Source organism: Macaca thibetana, chromosome 16 (genome assembly GCF_024542745.1).
Source record: "Macaca thibetana thibetana isolate TM-01 chromosome 16, ASM2454274v1, whole genome shotgun sequence".
In the NCBI taxonomy this organism is placed as follows: domain Eukaryota; kingdom Metazoa; phylum Chordata; class Mammalia; order Primates; family Cercopithecidae; genus Macaca; species Macaca thibetana.
In genome coordinates, this window is record NC_065593.1 from 24,285,987 (window position 1) to 24,307,087 (window position 21,101).

At 52.6% G+C, this 21,101-nt stretch overlaps 2 protein-coding genes across 7 annotated transcripts in view; one reads left to right on the forward strand and one right to left on the reverse strand.

Moving 5' to 3' along the window:
- Positions 1-20,793, forward strand: part of TP53I13 (tumor protein p53 inducible protein 13) — a 343,577-nt gene extending 322,784 nt beyond the window's left edge. Inside the window, exons 1-8 of one of the 6 annotated variants that reach the window (XM_050763345.1) lie at positions 13,444-13,522; positions 15,597-15,775; positions 16,314-16,382; positions 16,629-16,670; positions 19,235-19,363; positions 19,496-19,696; positions 19,781-20,336; positions 20,447-20,793. In XM_050763345.1, coding sequence (XP_050619302.1) covers positions 16,317-16,382; positions 16,629-16,670; positions 19,235-19,363; positions 19,496-19,696; positions 19,781-20,336; positions 20,447-20,559 — 1,107 coding nt within the window. In that variant the 5' untranslated portion in view covers positions 13,444-13,522; positions 15,597-15,775; positions 16,314-16,316 and the 3' untranslated portion in view covers positions 20,560-20,793. The other 5 variants (XM_050763342.1, XM_050763341.1, XM_050763343.1 and 2 more) reach the window with 5 other exon arrangements.
- On the reverse strand, positions 8,230-14,290 carry ABHD15 (abhydrolase domain containing 15). Its single transcript, XM_050763334.1, has 2 exons — positions 13,380-14,290; positions 8,230-10,051 (listed from the first exon to the last, which is right to left on the reverse strand). The coding sequence occupies exons 1-2, from the start codon at positions 14,255-14,257 to the stop codon at positions 9,526-9,528; spliced, it is 1,404 nt and encodes a 467-aa protein (XP_050619291.1). The 5' UTR covers positions 14,258-14,290; the 3' UTR covers positions 8,230-9,525.
- Positions 20,794-21,101: the final 308 nt, after the last annotated feature.

Here is a 21,101-nt window from a genome sequence, read left to right on the forward strand (position 1 = left end):
TTGCAGTGAGCTGAGATTGTGCCACTGCACTCCAGCCTGGGCAACAGAGCGAGACCACATCTCAAAATAAAATTAAATAAATATATAATAAAAATACAAAAATTAGCCAGGCGGCGGGTGCCTGTAATCCCAGCTACTCAGGAGGCATAGGCAGGCAGGAGAATTACTTGAACCTGGGAGGCGAAGGTTGCAGTGAGCCAAGATCAGGCCACTGCACTGTGACCTGGGTGACAGACCGAGATTCCATCTCAAAAAAAAAAAAAAAAAAAAGAAAATAGCTTTTGGGTTTTTTGTTTGTTTTTTGTTTTTGAAGCAGCCTCTCTCTGTTACCCAGGCTGGAGTGCAGTGGTGTGATCTTGGCTCACAACAACCTGTGCCTCCCAGGTTCAAGTGATTCTTGTGGCTCTCAGCCTCTGAAGTAGCTGGGATTACAGGTGTGTGCCACCTCGCCCAGCTAATTTTTGTATTTTTAGTAGAGAGGGAGTTTTTCCATCTTCGCCATGCTGGTCTTGAACTCCTGACCTCAGATGATCCACCTGCCTCGGCCTCCCAAAGTGCTGGGATTACAGGCGTGAGCCACCACACCCAACCAAGAAAACAGTTTTAAGTACCATTTTTTAAAGTATAATTTAGGGTACCTACCATATTGAAAAGAAGACTTAAAGTGGCAGTTTTTTAACTCCTAGGATGTCGATATTAAACTATTTTGAGATTAACATTTATATAGTGTTTAATTTGCTTGCCTCAAACAGCTGTGTGGCAGCCAGATGCAGTGGCTCATGCCTGCAGTCATACCACTTTGAGAGGCTGAGGTGGAAGGATTGCTTGAGACCAGGAATTTGAGACCAGCCTGGGCAACATAGTGAGACCCTATCTCTACAAAAAAATAATAAAAATATTAGCTAAGCATGGTGACACATGTCTGTAGTCCTAGCTACTTGGGAGGCTGAGGTGGGAGGATCGCTTGAGCCTGGAAGGTTGAGGCTGCAGTAAGCCGTGATCATACCACTACATTCCAGCCTGGGTGTCAGAGCTAGACTTTGCCTTGCAGAGCCAGAATTGGACCCCAGACCTCATCTCCAGTATTTTCAATATACCCACCTGAATTTGGAGTAACTCAATGGGATTAAAACACAAGATTTCTGCGGCATAGAGGTTCACACCTATAGTTCCCCCTACTCGGGAGTAGGATGGGATGAGGTGGGATGATTGCTTGAGCCCAGGAGTTTGGGGTCCAGCCTGGGCAACATAAGGAGATTCCGTCTCTAAAAAAAGATTCTGGCCCGGCGCGGTGGCTCACGGCTGTAATCCCAGCACTTTGGGAGGCCGAGACGGGCAGATCACGAGGTCAGGAGATCGAGACCATCCTGGCTAACACGGTGAAACCCCGTCTCTACTAAAAAAATACAAAAAACTAGCCAGGCATGGTGGCGGGCGCCTGTAGTCCCAGCTACTCAGGAGGCTGAGGCAGGAGAATGGTGTGAACCCGGGAGGCGGAGCTTGCAGTGAGCTGAGATCCAGCCACTGCACTCCAGCCTGGGTGACAGAGCAAGACTCCATCTCAAAAAAAAAAAAAAAAAAAAAAAAAAGAATTTACAATCTATCCTACCTGATTGTAAAAGAAATTTAAACATAAAATTAGTCATGGGAGGCCGGGCACAGTGCCTTATGCCTATAATCCTAGCACTTTGGGAGGCCAAGGCGGGTGGATCACTTGTGGTCAGGAGTCTGAGACCAGCCTGGCCAACATGGAGAAACCCTATCTCTACAAAAATACACAAATTAGCTGGGTGTGGTGGCGTGTGCCTGTAGTCCCAGCTACTCGGGAGGCTGAGGCAGGAGAGTTGCTTGAACCCAGGAGGTGGAGGTTGCAGTGAGCTGAGATCACGCCACTGCACTCCAGCCTGGGCAACAAAGTAAGACTCTGTCTCAAAAAAACAAACAAAAAAAATTAATCAGCTAGCTTCACAGCCCTTATGCCATCACCTACATCACGTGATGTCAGCTGCAGAATCAGGGTCTTCCTGTATGTATCCTGGGCAATTAATAACTTTACCTTTTGCCACCCTATTTTCAGATACTTGTTCTTAACGGATACAGGGAGAAAAAGGCTGCTGAGGGTGTTAGCTCTGTGCAGGCTGTGCAGTGAACTTTAAAGAGTGCCATTTATAGATAAATGTGCATGGCTCCCCTCATGCAGTTGTGCACCCCGCAGCTCTGAAGAGAGATTCCCTGAAACCCCCACCCTTTTGTTAAAATCCTTTACGTTTTGGAGTTCAAAATGAACATTGTTTAGTACCATCTCAGACAGTGATTAGGAAAAGGCAAATAACATATGGCATAAAGAGCACTAATTTGGGTCTGGTCTTAGCCCCATCACTAACTGTGAGATCTTAAAAGTCACATCCTCTCTGACCTTCATTTATAAGAAATAGAAATGCAGACGGTTTTTGACCAAAATTGATTTGAAACCGATAAGCTGTGACATGGTATCAGTGCGTGTGTACATATATGGGGGTGGGGATGGGGAGAGTTTGCCCTCAACTGGGCAACCCAAACCCAACCTATGAGGCTCAAAGGTGCTGCTCTTCCAGGCCCTTCCCAACTTTGCAGTGCAATTAACAGCTGGAACTTCTTAGCCTTATAAGATGTTGATCAGAGAATAAAGATTGTGATTTGAAAGCAGATGCCACTTCATCATGGAGGTCTTTGAGCTCTGGCTGAGGAATTAAATAGAGTCTTGGAGAATGGGATCCGTATGCTACTAACTATCTCATTATATCCTAACAGACCTTATAAATTAAGGCCTATACACATTCCCAGTCTTTTCATATGGAACAACTCATAAAATAACTTTCTCAGGGTCACTTAAGTCATCGATGAAGTAGAAACTGGAACCCACATCTCCAAACTATTACTTCAGTATCCTATCAACACACAAACACCATTTGTCCACTGAATAATGTATTTGTTGTAGGTACCATCAATTATCAGGGAATTGTACGCCTGCTGGGAAATTATTAGCCCAGAACAGGAGGCCTGGTTACTGATTAAACAGAGATGCTACTGGTTAGTGTTAGGCCACACGAGGCTAGATCTACAAAAGTGAGGCAACAACCAGTGGATAGAGAATGTGCAGTGAGGCTCTGCTAAACGCCACAGCAGGCAAGCATGGCTTAGTACACAGAGGACTTCAGAAGATAAACAGCACATATTTGTTTCTGGAGATTTAAAAAATAGTAACATTCCAGTGTTACAGGGAGACTGATTTACTATTCAGAGACAAATAAGTTGGAGAGAAATGTTTTGTTCAATCATACTAAATACTAAGGCAAGGTATTGCATTATTACAAGGAAAGACTACAGGGACTAGAGACTTACTTTTGATGCATGAGTATCTTATTGTTTCAATTAAGTATCATTTTACCTTCAAAACTTTAGCTCTGCGCAATTGTGACTAGAGCATAATCATTGTATATCTTAAAAATATATTCTGAGGCCAAGTGTAGTAGCTCACGCCTATAATCTCAAGTTTTTGGGAGGCCGAGGTGAGCAGATCCCTTGAACCTAGGAGTTCAGTTGAAGACCAGCCTGAGTAACATAGTAACAAACCCTATTTATACAAAAAATACAAAAATTAGGCAGGCATGGTGGTGTGTGCCTGTAGTCCCAGCTACTTAGGAGTCTGAGGTAGGAGGATCACCTGAGCTCGGGAGGTCGAGGCTGCAGTAAACCATGATCACACTACTGGGCACTCCAGCCTGGGTGACAGAGCAAGACCCTTTCTCTAAACAAAATAAAACACTCTGGCAGGAATGGTGGCTTATGCCTGTAGTACCATCACTTTATGAGGCTGAGGTGGGAGGATCACTTGAGCTCAGGAAGTTGAGGATGCAGTGAGCCAAGATTGCATCACTGCACTCTAGCCAAGGTGACAGAGCAAGACCTTAAACAAGCAAACAAAAGCCACAGACACACACACTCACTCTGGTCACTATAGCAGGGCATTAAAATGTATGTTATCTCTCAACTCCCAGGATCCTGGTCAGGTCTGTGGTTTTCTGATCCTTGAGTCCAGAAACCCACCTTAAGTTGTTACACACACTAAGATCATTAGCATTATTTATTTTAATTCACAGACCTTAGAGGAGAAGAAACTGGATATCTGATCTAGTTCATCCTCATTTCTTGCCACATGTTCTCTCCATGATATGTGCCAAGGGGCAGTCTAGCTTGAATATCCCACTGATGATGGAATTATCATGGGAATCATGGGATAATAATCATGGGATTATCAGTGGGAATATCCCACTGACGATGAAGGAAACTTACTGTTTCCTGGGGCATTCATTTCGTCTCTGAGTACTTGGACACTCCCTATATACAACTTCTCAAGCCTTCCTGAATGCAATCTTATATCTGCAAATTGTGATAATGAGTCAAAGCAATTTCTGGTGTCATCCTTTGTGGCTTGACTGAAAAATCACAAATACTCCTTTTATTGGCATTGTTACCAAGTTCTACCAGAGTGGCCAAGTGTATCAGCTTGTTTAAGCAGGAAGAGGAATTCATGCTAAAGTTCATCTCTAAAGGAAGATACCTCGGCATTCATTACTAACGGTGACGGATTGAGAAAGGATCTTGTGGTTTGGGATGGAAGATGAATACAGAAGAGTTTCTGACTCTAGGTGGTTCTGAGGTTATGTATAAAGTCAAGGTGACACTTCCTTGTTTTGAGACCTTTTCTCTTTTCTTTTTTTGAGACAGGGTCTTGCTCTGTTGCCCAGGCTGGAGTGCAGTGGCATGTTTACAGCTCACTGCAGCCTTAACTTCCTAGGCTCAAGTGATTCTCCCACCTCAGCCTCTCTAGTAGCTGGGCATACAGGCATGCGCCACCATACACGGCTAATTTTTGTATTTTTTGTAGAGACAAGTTTTCACCATGTTGCCCAGGCAGGCTGGTCTCAAACTCCTGGACTCAAGCTATCCATCTGCCTCAGTCTCCCAAAGTGCTAGGATTACAGGTGTGAGCCACCATGTCTGGCCAAGGCCCCCTCCCCTCCCCTCCCCTCCCCTTCCCTTCTTTCTTTCTTTTTTCTTTTTCTTTTCTTCTTCTTCTTCTTTTTTTTTTTTTTGAAATGGAGTTTTGCTCTTCTTGCCCAGGCTGGAGTGCAATGGTGCAATCTCAGCTCACTGAAACCTCCACCTCCCAGGTTCAAACAATTCTCCTGCCTCAGCCTCCCAAGTAGCTGGATTTACAGGCATGCACCACCATGCATGGCTAATTTTGTATTTTCAGTACAGACGGGGTTTTCTCTATGTTGCTCAGGCTGGTCTCGAACTCCTGACCTCAGGTGATCTGCCTGCCTCGGCCTCCCAAAGTGCTGAGATTAGAGGTGTGAGCCACCGCACCCGGCCAAGGCCTCTTTTCATCAGTATCCAAGTCTTAGGATATTGTCACTCAAAACAGAGATGATGGCTTCTCAGAGAATTTAGTGCTGTGTTTTTCAACTGTCGTCTCCAGCCAAGCCACCCTGGAAATCTATATATAAATACATAAAATACTAAATTATGAGAATTAAGTTATAGCTTAGCACAATCTTGATATCAGAGATGAGAACTTAGAACTCACAGAAACTTTCAGAAGCAGTTGTCTGCTTTCCGCATTCTGATCCATGGCTAGAGACAGAGGACTCAATTGCCACTTCTGAATTAATGCCTCCCTTTAGTCATTGGCTTTTTGTTTTATTATTTTCACTATTATTTTGAGACAGGGCTTTGTTGCCCAAGATGGAGTGCAGTGGCGCAGTCTTGGTTCACTGCAGCCTCTGCTTCCCAGGCTCATGCGATTCTCTCACCTCAATCTCCCAAGTAGCTGGGACTACAGTCATGTGCCACCACACCCAGCTAATCTTGTATTTTTTGTAAAGATGGGGTTTCACCATGTTGGCTAGGCTGGTCCTGAACTCCTGGACTCAAATGATCTGCATGCCTCGGCCTCCCACAGTGCTGGGATTACTGCACTTTGCAGTGAGCCACTGCACCTGGCTCGTTTCCTTATTTGTATTAATTTTTTAACCTTACCATTTGAAGATGTTGGTAAATAACGGACACCAAAAAGGAGGCAAGCAAATAATGAGGCCTGAAGATCACTGAAGACCCACCACCTGCAAAGTCCACCTCAGTGGTACTTCTTAGATGTTTGGGAGGGGCTCACTGAAGTCTCGACCTCCAGGGCTGAAGCAGTGCTACCACCTCAGTCTCCCAAGTGGCTGGGACTATAGGGTGCACCACTATGCCTAGCTAATTGAATTTTTTTTAGAGATGGGGTCTTGCTATGTTGGCTAGACTGGTCTCAATCTCTTGGCCTCAAGTGATCGTCCCACCTCAGTCTCTCAAAGTGCTGGTACTGCAGGTGTGAGTCACTGTGCCCCGCCTATTGGTTGGTTTTGTTGTTTGTTTCTTGCTTCCTCAAACTCATAACTTGCCATTTTGTTCAAGGGCCACCCGTTCGTAGAACAGTGTGCCTGGGGCTCCTCCAGCTGGCTTCACACAATTAGCTATTTACCAAAGCAGAATTCACCTGTGTGATTCTTGAATCATTAGGCTAAAGGACAGGGTTATCCAAACTTCCCTGCTTGAACAGAAACTACACTTTCTCAGCAAAACAAACAAACAAACAAACAAACAAAACAGGCATTTCAGCCCTAGTCTTCAAGTAGTAATGGGAAAATGAGAGAATGTTCTTGGGATATGCAGTGGGTGCATCTAGCACAAGAGCCATGGAAGAGGAATACTTTAGGTTTCAGGTCACTGGAGTTCAGGGTTCAAAGGAATTAATGGAACCTCAACTGGGGCTGATTCTGCCATTCTTCACACTGTAACTACAAAGTTTATACATTTCTCTCCCTGGAAAACTTTTTTTCCTATCAAAAGGGAAAGGAAAACCAACCCTATTTATCCAAAAGCTATTCTCCTGAAGAACCAGAGTCCTGCGATATCTGGATAGTTTCTAGAGAAACGATGCAGATTTTCACCCTTACGGACTCTTTAAGCTTTAGGGTTTAAAAACCACTAGGCTGCTTCCCATTTTGCAGGGCAACTGGGACTGCAAGACCCTAATTAACTGAAATCCCTACTGTTTCAGATGTGGAGGGCAGCTGGTGGTAGGGGATGGCCAGATGGCAGTAAATATCCCTCACCAAGCCTTACACCAAGGCTGTTGTTCACAAGCAGTAGAACAGCTTCTGTAATTTCAGTTCCTTTTTATTTATCCTGCTTAGAAATGGCAAAAGAAAGTCAGATGAGGAATGTGGAGGAGGAGAAACAAGAAGTGTTTTTTTTCTTTTTTTTCTTTTTTGAGACGGAGTCTCACTCAGTTGCCCAGGCTGGAGTGCAGTGGCGTGATCTCGGTTCACTGCAAGCTCCGCCTCCCAGGTTCACGCCTGAGCCTCCTGAGTAGCTGGGACTACAGGCGCCCACCGCCACGCCCGGCTAATTTTTTGCATTTTTAGTAGAGACAGGGTTTCACCGTGTTAGCCAGGATGGTATCGATCTCCTGACCTCGTGATCCACCTGCCTCGGCCTCCCAAAGTGCTGGGATTACAGGCATGAGCCACCGTGCCTGGCCCTTTTTTTCTTTTTTTTTTGAGATGGAGTCTCACTCTGTCACCCAGGCTGGAGTGCAGTGGTGCGATCTCGGCTCACTGCAAGCTCTGCCTCCCAGGTTCACACCATTCTCCTGCCTCAGCCTCCTGAGTAGCTGGGATTACAGGTACCCACCACCACGCCCAGCTAATTTTTTGTATTTTTAGTAGAGATAGGGTTTCACCGTGTTAGCCAGGATGGTCTCGATCTCCTGACCTTGTGATCCACCCACCTCGGCCTCCCAAAGTGCTGGGATTACAGGTGTGCACCACAGCTCCCTGCCAGGAGGGAGATAATTTTTCACAACAGGATAATGTGCCTTAGACAATCGAGTGTTGTCTACATTTCAGTGCAGATTCTTGGAGTTATTTCAAAGTTTCTTCTGATTTGATCTAGAAGAACAAGGCTGGGGCAAGATTATCCAAACCTGAAATCATGGCCTCAGGAATACCTTTATGCCAAGTCTTGGGATGTGGGTTTTGGTATAAGCAGCTCTCTTCTTTACAACTGCTTTGCTGTTTGTGAGGTCAGAACAGGAGCCCTCTTTCTCAATGACGATTAAAATAAAACTTCAGGGTAAAGTTTTTGAATCTTAGCAACACATGGAAACATATGTCCTGTTGCCAAAAAAATTTTAATTGCCTAATCCAAACCAGAATATTTAGATCAACTTGTATACTGTATCTTATCTCTGATGTACTATCTCTAGTCCTCAGCATTATTCTTCATAAAACCAAATACCCACTTAGTTGCTGAGTGGCCAGATCTAAGAGGAAGCTTTTCTGCCTTTAAAGGGATGGCCTTTTGAATAACTGAGCAGACAAAACATTGTAATGTGAAATATTTGTAAATCACTGGTCAGCTCTAGTCAACCTCTTGGTGCTTTTGTTTCCTCTGGTCCCAGATGTGTCTCCTGGCTCTGGAAAGGGAGAGGCCAGTAGTAGCATCAGAAAAGGGAGCAACTAACTAGAAAACACCTAAGTTACGAGGTTTGTACTTTTCCTGATTTAGAGAAAGTCCACATCTCAGGAGATAAACAGCTCTGGCTGCAGCTCTCTGGAGTAATCCCCTGAAATGGTGCCAGAGGGAGCATGTAGGGTAGCCAAGATTCTGACTCCTTGAATCATGGTCTAGCAAAGCCCTCAGACCCTGCATGAGAGCGCTTCCTATTTGTAAAATACCCTTGGGATCTCTTCAGTGAGGCTTGGGGGCCAGGTCAGCCCCATTCCCAGCTGGGACTTGCAGAGCTCCTCTGAGAGACTGGACCTTCACATTCCTTGAGATGGACGTTCACGTTCTCTAACTGCTGGGCCCTCACCAGCCAGCCCCACTGCCTCTGCCGCCCTTCTCACACACAAGCCTGCTGCCGCAGGTGCCAGAGCATTCGGTCAAAGCAGGGCGCCACAACCACAGAGCAAATGAGGGAAGTGGGGCCGAGACACAAACATCCTGTCCTAATGACATCAAGTGGCTCCAGCTTGAGAATCGGGGTCACTGCCCTATGACATACACAAACGTCTCATCCCTCTAGTCACTGCCAGTAAGAGGGCACTTTCTCCTGTGTCCATGGGTTGAAAAAGTGCCATCCTTTGGCTTGTGATGTCAGTGATAGGAGACAGTGACTGGAACACTCCGCTGCTGACCGGATGAGTAGGGATATGCTGAGCAGAGGCCAGGCAGGAGATCTGCTGAGGATGAAGTGAGCGCAGGCTCGCAGGGCATTCCATCTCCTTCAAGGCACCAGTTTAAGAGAGAGGGACTGAATGAGGAGCACAGAGCCGGAGCTCCCTCCGTTCAGTCCACCCCATCTTTCCAGGACTCTCCCTTGCCCAGCTCTGTTTTTCTTTGCAGGACTTGGGGGTTCTTGGGCCAGGTCTCTCATCTTGTGTATGATCGCTTCCAGCTAAAGATCTCCTCCAGGTTGGAAGAGGAAGCGACCTCTCGCCTCTGCAAGGCTCCCCCGCGACGACGGCCCCCAAGGAAGGAAGCTCTGTGCCTGCTCAGCCCTTTCATCCTCTCCTCCATTCGGAAGAACTCAGTCAAGGCCCGGAAGGACTCCAGGATGACCTCGTGGCTCCAGGCTGGCAAGGGCTCCTGGCGCAGGAAGCCACAGTGGCCTCCGTGGCGGCTGAGCAGGAGGAAGAAGTAGGGGTTGCTGTGGAAGAGTTCAGTGGTCAGAGTGTGGTCTGGGGGTCCACACACGGGGTCGTCAGCACTGCAGATACATAGCACAGGCACGGCCGCCTCGTCCACATCCCGGAGGGGGTCGTTGCGGTCCCAGTAGGTATCCCAGCTGATGGGGAAGCTTTTGGTGTGGCAGAAGAGAGCCTCCTCAAACTCTCGAAGGGAACGGCTCCTGAACAGTCTGCTGGTGTCCACAGTGTCCTCCAGGGCTGTGGCATACCTGGCAGCGAGTTGTTGGGTGGGGAAGGTGGGAAAGAGAGGGAAGAATGAGAACATCAGGTGACAGCAGATGAGATAGAGAGACAGCCCGCATTCCAGATCTGGCCACAGAAGCTTTCTTTGGCCATTTAGGGCTTTGAAAAAATTTCATTTCATGGCCATCATTTAAAACCAGATAAGGCTGGTTGCGGTGGCTCACACCTGTAATCCAAGCACTTTGGGAGGCCAAGGTGGGTGGATTGCTTGAGTCCAGGAGTTTGAGAACAGCCTGGGCAACATGGCGAAAACCCATCTCTTAAAAAAAAAAAAAAAAAAAAAAAAAAAATTAGCCTGTTATGGTGGCTCAAGCCTATGGTCCCAGCTACTCAGGAGGCTGAGGTGGGAGGACTGCTTGAGCCTGGGAGGTCAAGGCTGCAGTGAGCTATGACTGTACCATTGCATTACAGGCTGGGTGACACAGACCCTGTTTAAAAAAATAAACAAAATAAAATAAAATAAAATAATAAAATCAGCCAGGCACGGTGGCTCACGCCTGCAATTCCAGAACTTTGGGAGGCTGAGGTGGGTGGATCACAATGTCAAGAGATCGAGACCATCCTGGCCAACATGGTGAAACCCCAGCTCTACTAAAAATACAAAAATTAGCTGGGTGTGGTGGTGCACACCTGTAGTCCCAGGTACTCGGGTGGCTGAGGCAGGAGAATCGCTTGAACCCGGGAGGCAGAGGTTGCAGTGAGCCAAGATCATGCCACTGCATTCCAGCCTGGTGACAGTGAGACTCTGTCTCAATAAATAAATAAATAAATAAAATAATAAAATTAGAAGATTTCACATAAAATGCAGGTGTCTGGCTTCTCTAGGGAAGTGGGAAGATCCAGCCACATGGGTGGGCATTTCTCAGCACAACAATGGGTTCCTCCTCCCTCCTTCTTATGTGAAGACGGTGCCCACTAGGCCTGTCATTCACAGCATCACTGCACCTGCCGATGTGCCCTAGGGGCAGCATTTGACTTCACAGCTGCTGACAGTTCTCCTCCTAACCGCAAATTCTGGCCCTCTGTAGAGAACTTGCTATGAACTGTAACCTCCTGAACTGCTCCTAGAACTTGTTGGCTCAGAGTATCCAAACCAGCAGGTGACACGTCTGCTAATCATTCATATTTGACTTTAGGTTGCATTCATTGTTTTTATTTTTTTATTTTATTTATTTATTTTTTTTGAGACGGAGTCTTTCTCTGTTGCCCAGGCTGGAGTGGAGTGGCGCGATGTCCGCTCACTGCAAGCTCCGCCTCCCGGGTTCACGCCATTCTCCTGCCTCAGCCTCCCGAGTAGCTGGGACTACAGGCACCCGCCACCTCGCCCGGCTAGGTTTTTTTTGTATTTTTTAGTAGAGACGGGGTTTCACCGTGTTAGCCAGGATGGTCTCGATCTTCTGACCTCGTGATCCGCCCGTCTCGGCCTCCCAAAGTGCTGGGATTACAGGCTTGAGCCACCGTGCCCGGCCTATGTTTGTTTTTTTAAACTAACATCCTGTCCTGGTAATGTCACATGAGTGTGATGTTGATCAGGTATAACTGGGGTAGATATTCCTACAGAGTGTGCTGCCTGGCAGAGGAAGCAATTGAGTCTGTAATTTACTGGGTGGATTCCTAAATGGGGGCCTCAGAGCAACTGCTTTGGGTAACAGAGAACATCTATGCTGTTTCTAGCCCCCTGGAGAGGGTTTGGCATTCTGACAAGGAGGCCAGGATGGGCAGCTCCGTCTTTTGAGTAGCTCAATCCAGCCTCAGTTGAAATTAGATGTTCATCTCTGACCAGGCACAGTGGCTCACACCTGTAATCCCAGCACTTTGGGAGGCCAAGGCAGGTGGATTCCCTGAGTCCAGACATTCAAGACCAACCTGGACAACATGGCACAATCCCATCTTTACAAAAAATACAAAAATTAACCGAGCATGGTGGCATGTGCCTGTAGTCTTAGCTACTCGGGAAGCTGAGGTGGGGGTCTGACCCCCACACCCCAAGTCTTTCTGCTACACCACACTGTTGCCATAATGACTTCGACCTCATTCTGCCCTCTCCTAAGAAAGCCAGAGTGCAGGCTGGGAATGTCACCTGAGTCCAGGAACTCAAGGCTGCAATGAGTGGTGATCCCGCCACTGCACTCCAGCCTGGGTGACAGAGTAAGATCTTGCCTCAAAAAACAAACAAACAAAGAGCTGGGCACGGTGGCTCACACCTGTAATCCTGGCACTTTGAAAGCTGGGGCAGGCGGATCACTTGAGGTTAGGGGTTCCAGACCAGCCTGGCCAACGTGGAGAAACCCCACCTCTACCAAAAAATATATTAAAAATTAGCTGGGCTTGGTGGTGCACGCCTGTAGTCCCCAGGTACTTGGGAGGCTAAGGCAGGAGAATAGCTTGCACCCAGAAGGCGGAGGATACAGTGAGCCTAGATCATGTCACTACACTTCAGCCTGGGTGACAGAGTGAGACTCTGTCTCAAAATAAATAAATAAATAAAATAAATAATTTTAATAAATGCCTGTGTGTGTGTGTGTGTGTCTGTGTGTGTATATACATATATATATATTTTTTTGAGACAGGGTGTAGCTCTGTCACCCAGGCTGGAGTGTAGTGGCCTGACCAAGGCTCTCTGCAGCCTCGAACTTCTGGGCTTGGGTGATCCTCCCATCTCCACCTCCTGAGTAGCTGGGACCACAGATGCATGCCACCACACCCAGCTAATCAAAAAAAGAAATTTTTGTAGAGACTGGTTTCCCTATGTTGCCCAAGTTAGTCTCAAACTCTTGGGCTCAAGTGATCATCCTGCCTTGGCCTCTCAAAGTGCTGGTATTACAGGCGGGAGCCACTGCACCTGGCCTCAAATGCTACCATATTTCTGATTCTTGTCACCTCCAGGCTTAGAGACTGTGAGTAAACATTCTGGGCAGATAATCGTTTGCAGTGGCTTCCGGAGTGCTCTTTGCTGAGTTGTCAAGCTGCAGGCTAAGTGGTAAATGTCAGGTATCTCTGCTGTCGTGGGCCAGGTGCTCAAATTGCTAGGATACAGCCGGGGGTGCTGAGATGAGGCAAGGAGCCGGGGCAGGAGTCCCTGCTCTAGCACAGTAATACCGATGACCTTTAAACCCGCTTCCCCGGTTCTGTCTAGATTACAGGATTTGGAAGGCTTTGGAAGATGCGTTCAGAGAACTTTGCCCAAACTAGCCCACGCCTGTTTGTTCCAATGCTATGCATAGCTGTTTCTGTTTCTTAGCCAGCTCAGGCCCTCTATTCCTTCCATTCTGGTCTGCGGCCTCCGTTACCCACCTGCTGAGGGCGATCTTCTGGTGGATCAGAAAGCCCCGCTCGTAGGGCCAGGGTAGGCCAGTCTCGAACCACTCGCGGCAGCGCAGCACGGGTGAGATGCAGGCAGCGCCTGTCACGTAGCTGGAGGAGCCGCACTCGCCCAGGTAGGACAGTAGCAGCGCCGAGCCCGAGCCTTCACTCACCGCGAACAGCGGCGCCGCCGGGTGTCGGAAGCGGATGTATGTGACCGCCTCCTTGAGGTCGGACGGGTCCCCGAAAGGCTGCAGCCGGGGGCTGACCAGTGGGCAGCCGTGGTGGCCGCGACGATGGAAGATGACCGGGTAGTAGCCGCGCTCCAGGGCGAGCAAGCAGAGGCCGAGCACGTTGCGGGTGAGGCGACCCCACGCATTGGGGATCACCAGAAGCACCGCAGGAAGGCCCCCGGCGCTGGTGATCCGGCGGCCCCTAACACAAGGTCCCACCACCCAGTCCAGGGCCACCAGCCCATCGTCCGCCAACTGCAGGTACTCCCGGGCCAGCTCAGGCCCAGGCGCCACGGGCAGGACGAAGTGGCAGAGGGTCTGCAGGTGGGGCCCGGAGAGCCAGGAGCGCGGGCCGGGCTCCAGCGCCGCCGAGCGCCGCAGCGCGCGCAGCAGGCACTGGGCCAGGGCCGACGGCTTGCAGACAAGGCTGCACCCGCCTGGCAGTGGCTCGCTCCTGTCGCTGAACTGGTCCCCGGGGGCTCCGCCGTCCGCCTCCTCGTCGTCTCGGTCTTGGGCCCCCGGCAGGGTCCCCTCTCCGACGGCGCGCCCCCAGGGTCCCCGGAGCCGCGGGCTGAGCAGGCGGAGCAGGGCGAGCACGGCCAAGATGAGCGCGAGGGCGGCGCCCCACGGCGGCATGGCGAAGCCAGAGAGCCCCGGCGGGCGGCGGGCGGCGGGCGGCGGGCGGCGGGCGGCGGGCGGCGGGCGGCAGGGCCGTCTACTCCACGAGCTCCGCGCTTTGCCCGCGGCTCCACCCGCCGGCGGCGGCTGCCCAGGGCCCTCCCGCGCGGGCGCGCTCTGGATTGGCCGTGGCCCGGCAGAGGCAGCCAGTTCGGGCCCGGCTGCCCTCGCCCGGCCCCCACCTCTGCCCGGGCCCTTTGTACAGCAATTGCAACAAGTGGGAGCAGAGGGTGAGAGGAGCCGCTGCCACCAGGGAGGGAGGGCGCGCCGGCAGCCGGAAGGGAGTGGGGAGGGCACGAGCCGGGGAGAGCGGTGTTGGCCATAGAAACGTGGGAGGACTGGAGGCCGAGGCCTGGGGACCCGACTGCCATCAGGGTCTTCTGCCAGACCCTGTGCGCTGCGCCCTCAGAGGCCGATGAAGAGAAGCAGAAGGGAGAGGTGAGTAAGTCGCAGCTCCGGGCGCCGGCTCCCGGGCCCCCGTGGGGCGGCGGCTGCGCGCTCTGCCCTCAACCGGCCCCGCTCTCCCCAGCCCAGCCACGCAGCCCCGCAATAACTTGGCTGGGCGGGATCCCGCACCGGGCCAGCGAGGGCGGGCGCGGCGTCCGAGCCGCTGGCGGGAGGCTGCTGCTTCCCTGCCTGCATCAGTGCGGGCCCCGCGGACTCCTGGCCCCCGTCCCGGAGAGCTCGGGGCTCCACGTAAAGGAAATCTTCAGCCCGGGAGGGGCTTTCCCAGAAGGAGCAGCCCCATGCCTCCGAGAGTCAGTCGGAGAAAAGGACACACTCAGGCGCCCTGCGACAGGGATGCCCGTCCGACCTACAAGGAACGCCTCGTAAACCGGGGTGCATGGGAGACCAAGGAAATAACACGTTCTCGCTGTTTCCAAACTTTGGGATGGGCATCTCGACCCCTCGCTCTCTACCCACGTTTTCCCCCCAAATCCTGAAGAGGGAACCAGAACCAGCGCCCCGCCGCGGGGCGGGCCGGCCAGCGCACCTCCTGGGGGTGAGGCCTGTAGCTTCCCCATCCCGCGGCGACCAATCTCTTTCTGGACGCGCGCCCGCCACCGCTGGGCGACGGCGGAGGTGGGGAACACAGCAGCCTCTCGGCCGGCTCCGGCCTCCCGGGGCTTCTGGGTCTGGAGAGTTTGGGGAGCGGAGACACCCCAGAGGTTCCTCCGGGTTCGGACCCTATTTGCGAGGGCGGGAGTGGGGTGGGCCGAGGGCGAAGTTCCAGAGGTGGGACCCTCTCCCTTCAGCAGTTCCTCCTGCTTTAATGATTCTGCCCCTCTTGTTGCAGGTCACACCGACAAATCTGAAGCGGGTTTGCCAGAGGAGTGTACCCGTCTCCCTGGCCTGGGCCACCGGGTCCACAGGGATCCCATTTCCGGCCCTACACCCCGCTCCACGATCCCATACGGGCGCTGCAGCTGTGTTCTGCAGGCTGCAGGGACGCGCTGAGACGAATCCCCGGACGAGGCAAGGAGCCCCCGCCTGCCCTGCTGAGACTTACGCGCTGACCCGGGTCGTACACTTAACTTTTCCGGCTTCAGGTTTAGGACGCGTGCGCGCACGCTCCACTGCTGTGGGCGGGCATTTGGGCGGGGCGAGACCGGGGGCCCACTGTTAGGGGAGGGGCGCGCGCGAGCCCAGAGCCTACGGACGCGCGGGCGGCGCGGGCGGCGCTGGGGCTGGAGGGGCGGGACGCGCGCGTTCTCTCGCTGGCAGGGCGGCGGGCCGGGCCTGGGGCCTCCTGGGATGGCGCCTCCTCCGCCTTCGCCCCAGCTGCTTCTCTTGGCAGCCCTTGCGAGGCTCCTGGGTCCCAGCGAGGTAAGGTGACCCGCTCCTGGGAAGGCCTCGGCCCGGGAGCTCAAAGCGCTTTGCCAAAAGTTCGTCCTGGAAGGAGTGGCGCGCCGAGGGGGACGCGGAGTTCTTCCGCTGGCGGTTTGGGCCTGGGGAGGGAGAGGGCAGGGCCTCGTCGTGTCCAGTGCCCCAGCTCTGCGCTTTGGACTCACAGGTGATGGCTGGGCCGGCGGAGGAGGCGGGAGCCCATTGTCCCGAGGGCCTGTGGCCTCTGCCCCCGCAGGTAGGAGCCCTGGAGGGCCCAGGGAGAGAGGGGTGTGAAAGGCTAGCCCAGTCCCGCTCAGTTCTCTCCGCACCCTCCACAGTCACCATCTGGGGACCTCTGCCCGTTCCTCCGTCCTCAGTAGCCAATTCTCCATCCCAGCCTGGCGCTTGGGGCCTGCCGTCCCCTCCCCACCACACACACACACACACACACACACACGGAGTCCCCCAGCTGCCCTAAGCTCTGTTCTTTCCCCATGTATAGGTGTCACCAAGAGTGACCTACACACGAGTGAGCCCAGGACGGGTGAGTACAAGCAGGGGCCCACCCTTGGTGTCCACGCCTGGAGACAGGAGCTCCTAGCAGGCTTCCCCACCTTTTCTGCTGATCGGCCCCATTCCTTACCACTTCCCTCAGGCAGAGGCAGGGCTCTAGTTCTCCACCCCACCTCCAAGCCCAGGACAGATCAGCCCCAGGACGGATGGCTCAAAGACAGTGAGCCATAGGCCTGTCATCTGCAGTACTGTGTCAGGATGCTGTTGGGTAGCTGGCTCTGTGGACAAGTGGCTGTGAGTGGAACTGTCTCTGAGAGTAGCTGGAAAAAGCCCAGGCTCCAGCTCCCTGAGGGGACAGCGGGAATTCTCCTGACTTTGTGAGCCCTAGTTTTCTGTAGGAGAGGGTAGGAATTTTGTCTCTACCTGTGAGCAGCGAGGGAGGGTGTGTGCCAGCACCGGGGACAGTACAGAGCTGCAAAGTGGAAGGAGTGTGCCTCTGGTTCCCAGGCTCCACACTGCAGGCTCAGCTTCCGTGGCAGCCTCTCCATCTTCATTGCCAGCTCCTCTGATTTTTCTTTTGAAATACTTATTATTATTATTTATTATTATTATTTGAAATGGAGTCTCACTCTGTCGCCCAGGCTGGAGTGCAGTGGCACTTACTGCAACCTCTGCCTCCAGGTTCAAGCAATTCTCATGCTACAGCCTCCCGAGCAGCTGGGATTACAGGCGTGTGACACCTACCTCAGCTAATTTTGTATTTTTAGTAGAGACAAGGTTTCACCATGTTGTCCAGGCTGGTCTTGAGCTCCTGCCTTCAAGTGATCTGCCTGCCTCAGCCTCCCAAAGTGCTGGGATTACAGGTGTGAGGCACCATGCCTGGACTGAAATACCTAACTTAAATTGGCCGGGCACAGTGCCTCATGCCTGTAATCCCAGCACTTTGGGAGCCTGAGGCAGGTGGATTACTTGAGGTCAGGAGTTCAAGACCAGCTTGGCCAACATGGTGAAACCCCATCTCTACTAAAAATACAAAAATTAGCCAGGCGTGGTGGCACACCCCTGTAATCCCAGCTACTCGGGAGGCTGCTGCAGGAGAATTGCTTGAGCCGGGGAGGCAGAGGTTGCAGTGAGCCGAGACCGTGCCACTGTACTCCAGCCTGGCTGACAGAGCGAGACTGTCTCAAAAAAAAAAAAAAAAAAAAAAAAAAAAAAAAAAATTCTCTGTAATAGCTCCAGGCCAAGAGTCATTGCCTCACTTTGCCACCTACCAGATTCCTTTCCTCAAACACCCTTTCATGAAGTCATTCCTCTGTTCACAAACTGTCAATGGCTCCTTATTTCCCACCTTATCGTGGCCGTACTCTCTGGCCTGGCTTTTCAGGCCTTACTTAAGTAAGCTTCCTCTGACCTCTCCACATCCTTGGTTCCTCTCCAGTTGTGTCAGGCTGTTTGCCACAGAAATGAGTTCCAGCCTCGCCCCCAGCACAGCCCCTTTGCTCCTGTTTATTCTCCTCCACACCTGGCCTATCCTGAATCAGAGAATGCAGCTCCCTCCCCTCCTGTCATACTCTCCCATCCCTCTTCCCAGCCCCAGCAGGAGTCAGCTCCCCCTGAGACACTGCCTGATGGCATCAGCCTTTATTCCTCCCCTCCTCCTCTGAATTTATCTCTGATAATTTAGCAACTAATCACTAAGTTTTATTAGTTTGCTCTTTTATTTGCATTAGTTGTTTCCCTGAGTTTCTTTTTTTTTTTGAGACAGTATCTCGCTCTGTCGCCCAGGCTGGAGTGCAGTGGCGCAATCTCGGCTCACTGCAAGCTCCGCCTCCCGGGTTCACGCCATTCTCCCGCCTCAGCCTCCTGAGTAGCTGGGACTACAGGCGTCCGCCACTACAGCCGGCTAATTTTTTGTATTTTTAGTAGAGATGGGGTTTCACCATGTTAGCCAGGATGGTCTCGATCTCCTGACCACGTGATCCGCCCGTCTGGGCCTCCCAAAGTGCTGGGATTACAGGCTTGAGCCACCGCGCCCGGCCTCCCAGAGTTTCTTATACATTCCTTGCAAGCAGAGTCCAGGAGTTCTTTGGCATCTCCTACAGCATCTAGCACAGCACTGAGCACCAAGTCAACTCAATCAAAGAGTAATGAATGATTGATGGAGTATTTCCATCCTGAGATTGTGCACCTGCTGCCTGCCTGCTCTGTATCTGGATGCTCTTGGGAGATTGTATAGATCGGATTGATGGTCTTCATTTGGGGGATGCTTATGGCTTGGATTGTGAACGTGTAGAGCCATTGTTACACCTGCAGGGAAATATAGCTCGAGTGTGGTCTGAGTCTGGCAGGATTATCCAGGCATGCTGTGAGCTTTGAAGGGTGGCACTTGATGGAAAGGAAGGGTGAAAGGAACACTCAGAGGCAAGAGCGGGTACCTGCCAATACCCAGGGCCCTTTGTCCTTTCCTGGACCCTGAAGGCAGAAGAGCCATCCAGCTTATGGGAGTACCTTTAAACTGGCCCCCTGGATGGGAGAACTTGAGATTCTCTGGGAGGGCTCTGGGCCTGCTTTGATGTCTGTGTGCCTTTCCTCCAGGCTGAGGATGTCACCTTCCTCTACCACCCCTGTGCCCACCCGTGGCTGAAGTTCCAGCTTGCCCTCTTGGCCTATGCTTGTATGGCTAACCCCTCCCTCGCCCCTGACTCCAGCCTCACGCAGGATCGGGTATGTAGCTGATGAAAGGTGCTTGCCTGGCCCTGGCAAAAGGCCCTGTGTGCAGGGAAAGAAAAATTCAAGGGTTTTCTCTTGCTTGTCCCCCACCTTCCTCGTAGCTCTAACAGTTACCTCCTCTCATAGCCCCTGGTGCTGACTGCATGGGAGCTGGCGCTGGAGATGGCCTGGGTAGAGCCAACCTGGGCCGCCCACTGGCTGATGAGGAGGCGGAGGAGGAAGGAGAGGAAGAAGAAGGCATGGATCTACTGTGAAAGCCTTTCAGGGCTGGCACCCACCGAGCCAACCCTGGGTAGAGGGAGACTGTGCCGGAGAGGGTGTGTGCAGGTGAGAGGCGCTGGGCCCAGGCTTGTTGGTCCTTGGGTTCTCTGAGAGGGGCAGCACGGTGATTGCTGTCTCCCCTCTCCTTAGGCCCTGGCTCTGGCCTTCGCTTTGCGGAGCTGGCGGCCCCCTGGCACAGAAGTGACATCTCAAGGGCCCAGGCAGCCCTCTCCCAATGGTGCCAAAAGACGGAGGCTGCGGGCTGCCCTTGGTCCCCAGCCCACTCGCTCAGCCCTGAGGTTTCCCTCTGCTTCCTCAGGGAGCTTGAAGGCCAGGCAGCCCATGGTGGGAATCCCTGGTAGGGAGAGTAATGCCCCATCTGTGCCCACTGTCTCCTTCCTGCCCGGGGCGCCTGGAGGCAATGCCAGCTCCAGGACAGAGGCTCAGGTGCTCAACGGGCAAGGCAGCCCTGGGGGCTGTGTCTGTTCAAGTCAGGCTTCCCCGGCCCCTCGCGCAGCAGCGCCTCCACGGGCAGCCCGCGGCCCCACCCCACGCACTGAAGAGGCCGCCTGGGCTGCCATGGCCCTAACCTTCCTGCTGGTGCTGCTCACCCTGGCCACGCTCTGCACACGGCTGCACAGAAACTTCCGACGCGGGGAGAGCATCTATTGGGGGCCCACAGCGGACAGCCAGGACACAGTGGCTGGTGAGGAGTTCCCACCCGAGGCCCCCACCCCACCTTGCGTGGCCCCGGCCCGCCGCCCCCCATGGCTTCCCTGCCCTCCCGCCCTTGACTGCTCGGCGCCTGGCCCACAGCTGTGCTGAAGCGGAGGCTGCTGCAGCCCTCGCGCCGGGTCAAGCGCTCCCGCCGGAGACCCCTCCTTCCGCCCACGCCGGACAGCGGCCCGGAAGGCGAGAGCTCGGAGTGATGGCCTAGGACCTGCCACTGTGGCATGCGGCTCTTCCCCGCACCTCTGCCACGTGGACCTATGCCACGTGGACCGCGCGCGGGGCGCCCCCTGGTGGCGGTGGCACGGCCCTGACGGAGCACCGCGGGGGTTTTCCTCTTTGTTGATTGCTGAGTGGGCGGCCAAGGGGAGAAAAGGAGCCGCTTCTGCCTCCCTTGCCAAAACTCCGTTTCTAATTAAATTATTTTTAGTAGACTCTGGAGTTGAGCTTGTGCATCTGCCGCACAGAGACACTCCCACCCGGACCCTAGTCCTAGGCCATGAAGGTGATATTTTTTGAGGCAGGCGTTTACCAATCAGATTGGCCACCACCAGCCCGCCCCCGCTGGCCAACCTGTCCCTGGACATGGGGCTTTAGGAGTATCCTCGTGGGAGGGTGACATTATTGTCATACATGTTAGAATAGTTACATATTCCCAAAGTAACTCTTCCACTAGACAGATGTTCCCAGCACAGGGGCTTCCCTAGGGTGGGGGTCCTGGGGCACTTGCAGTCACCCTTTC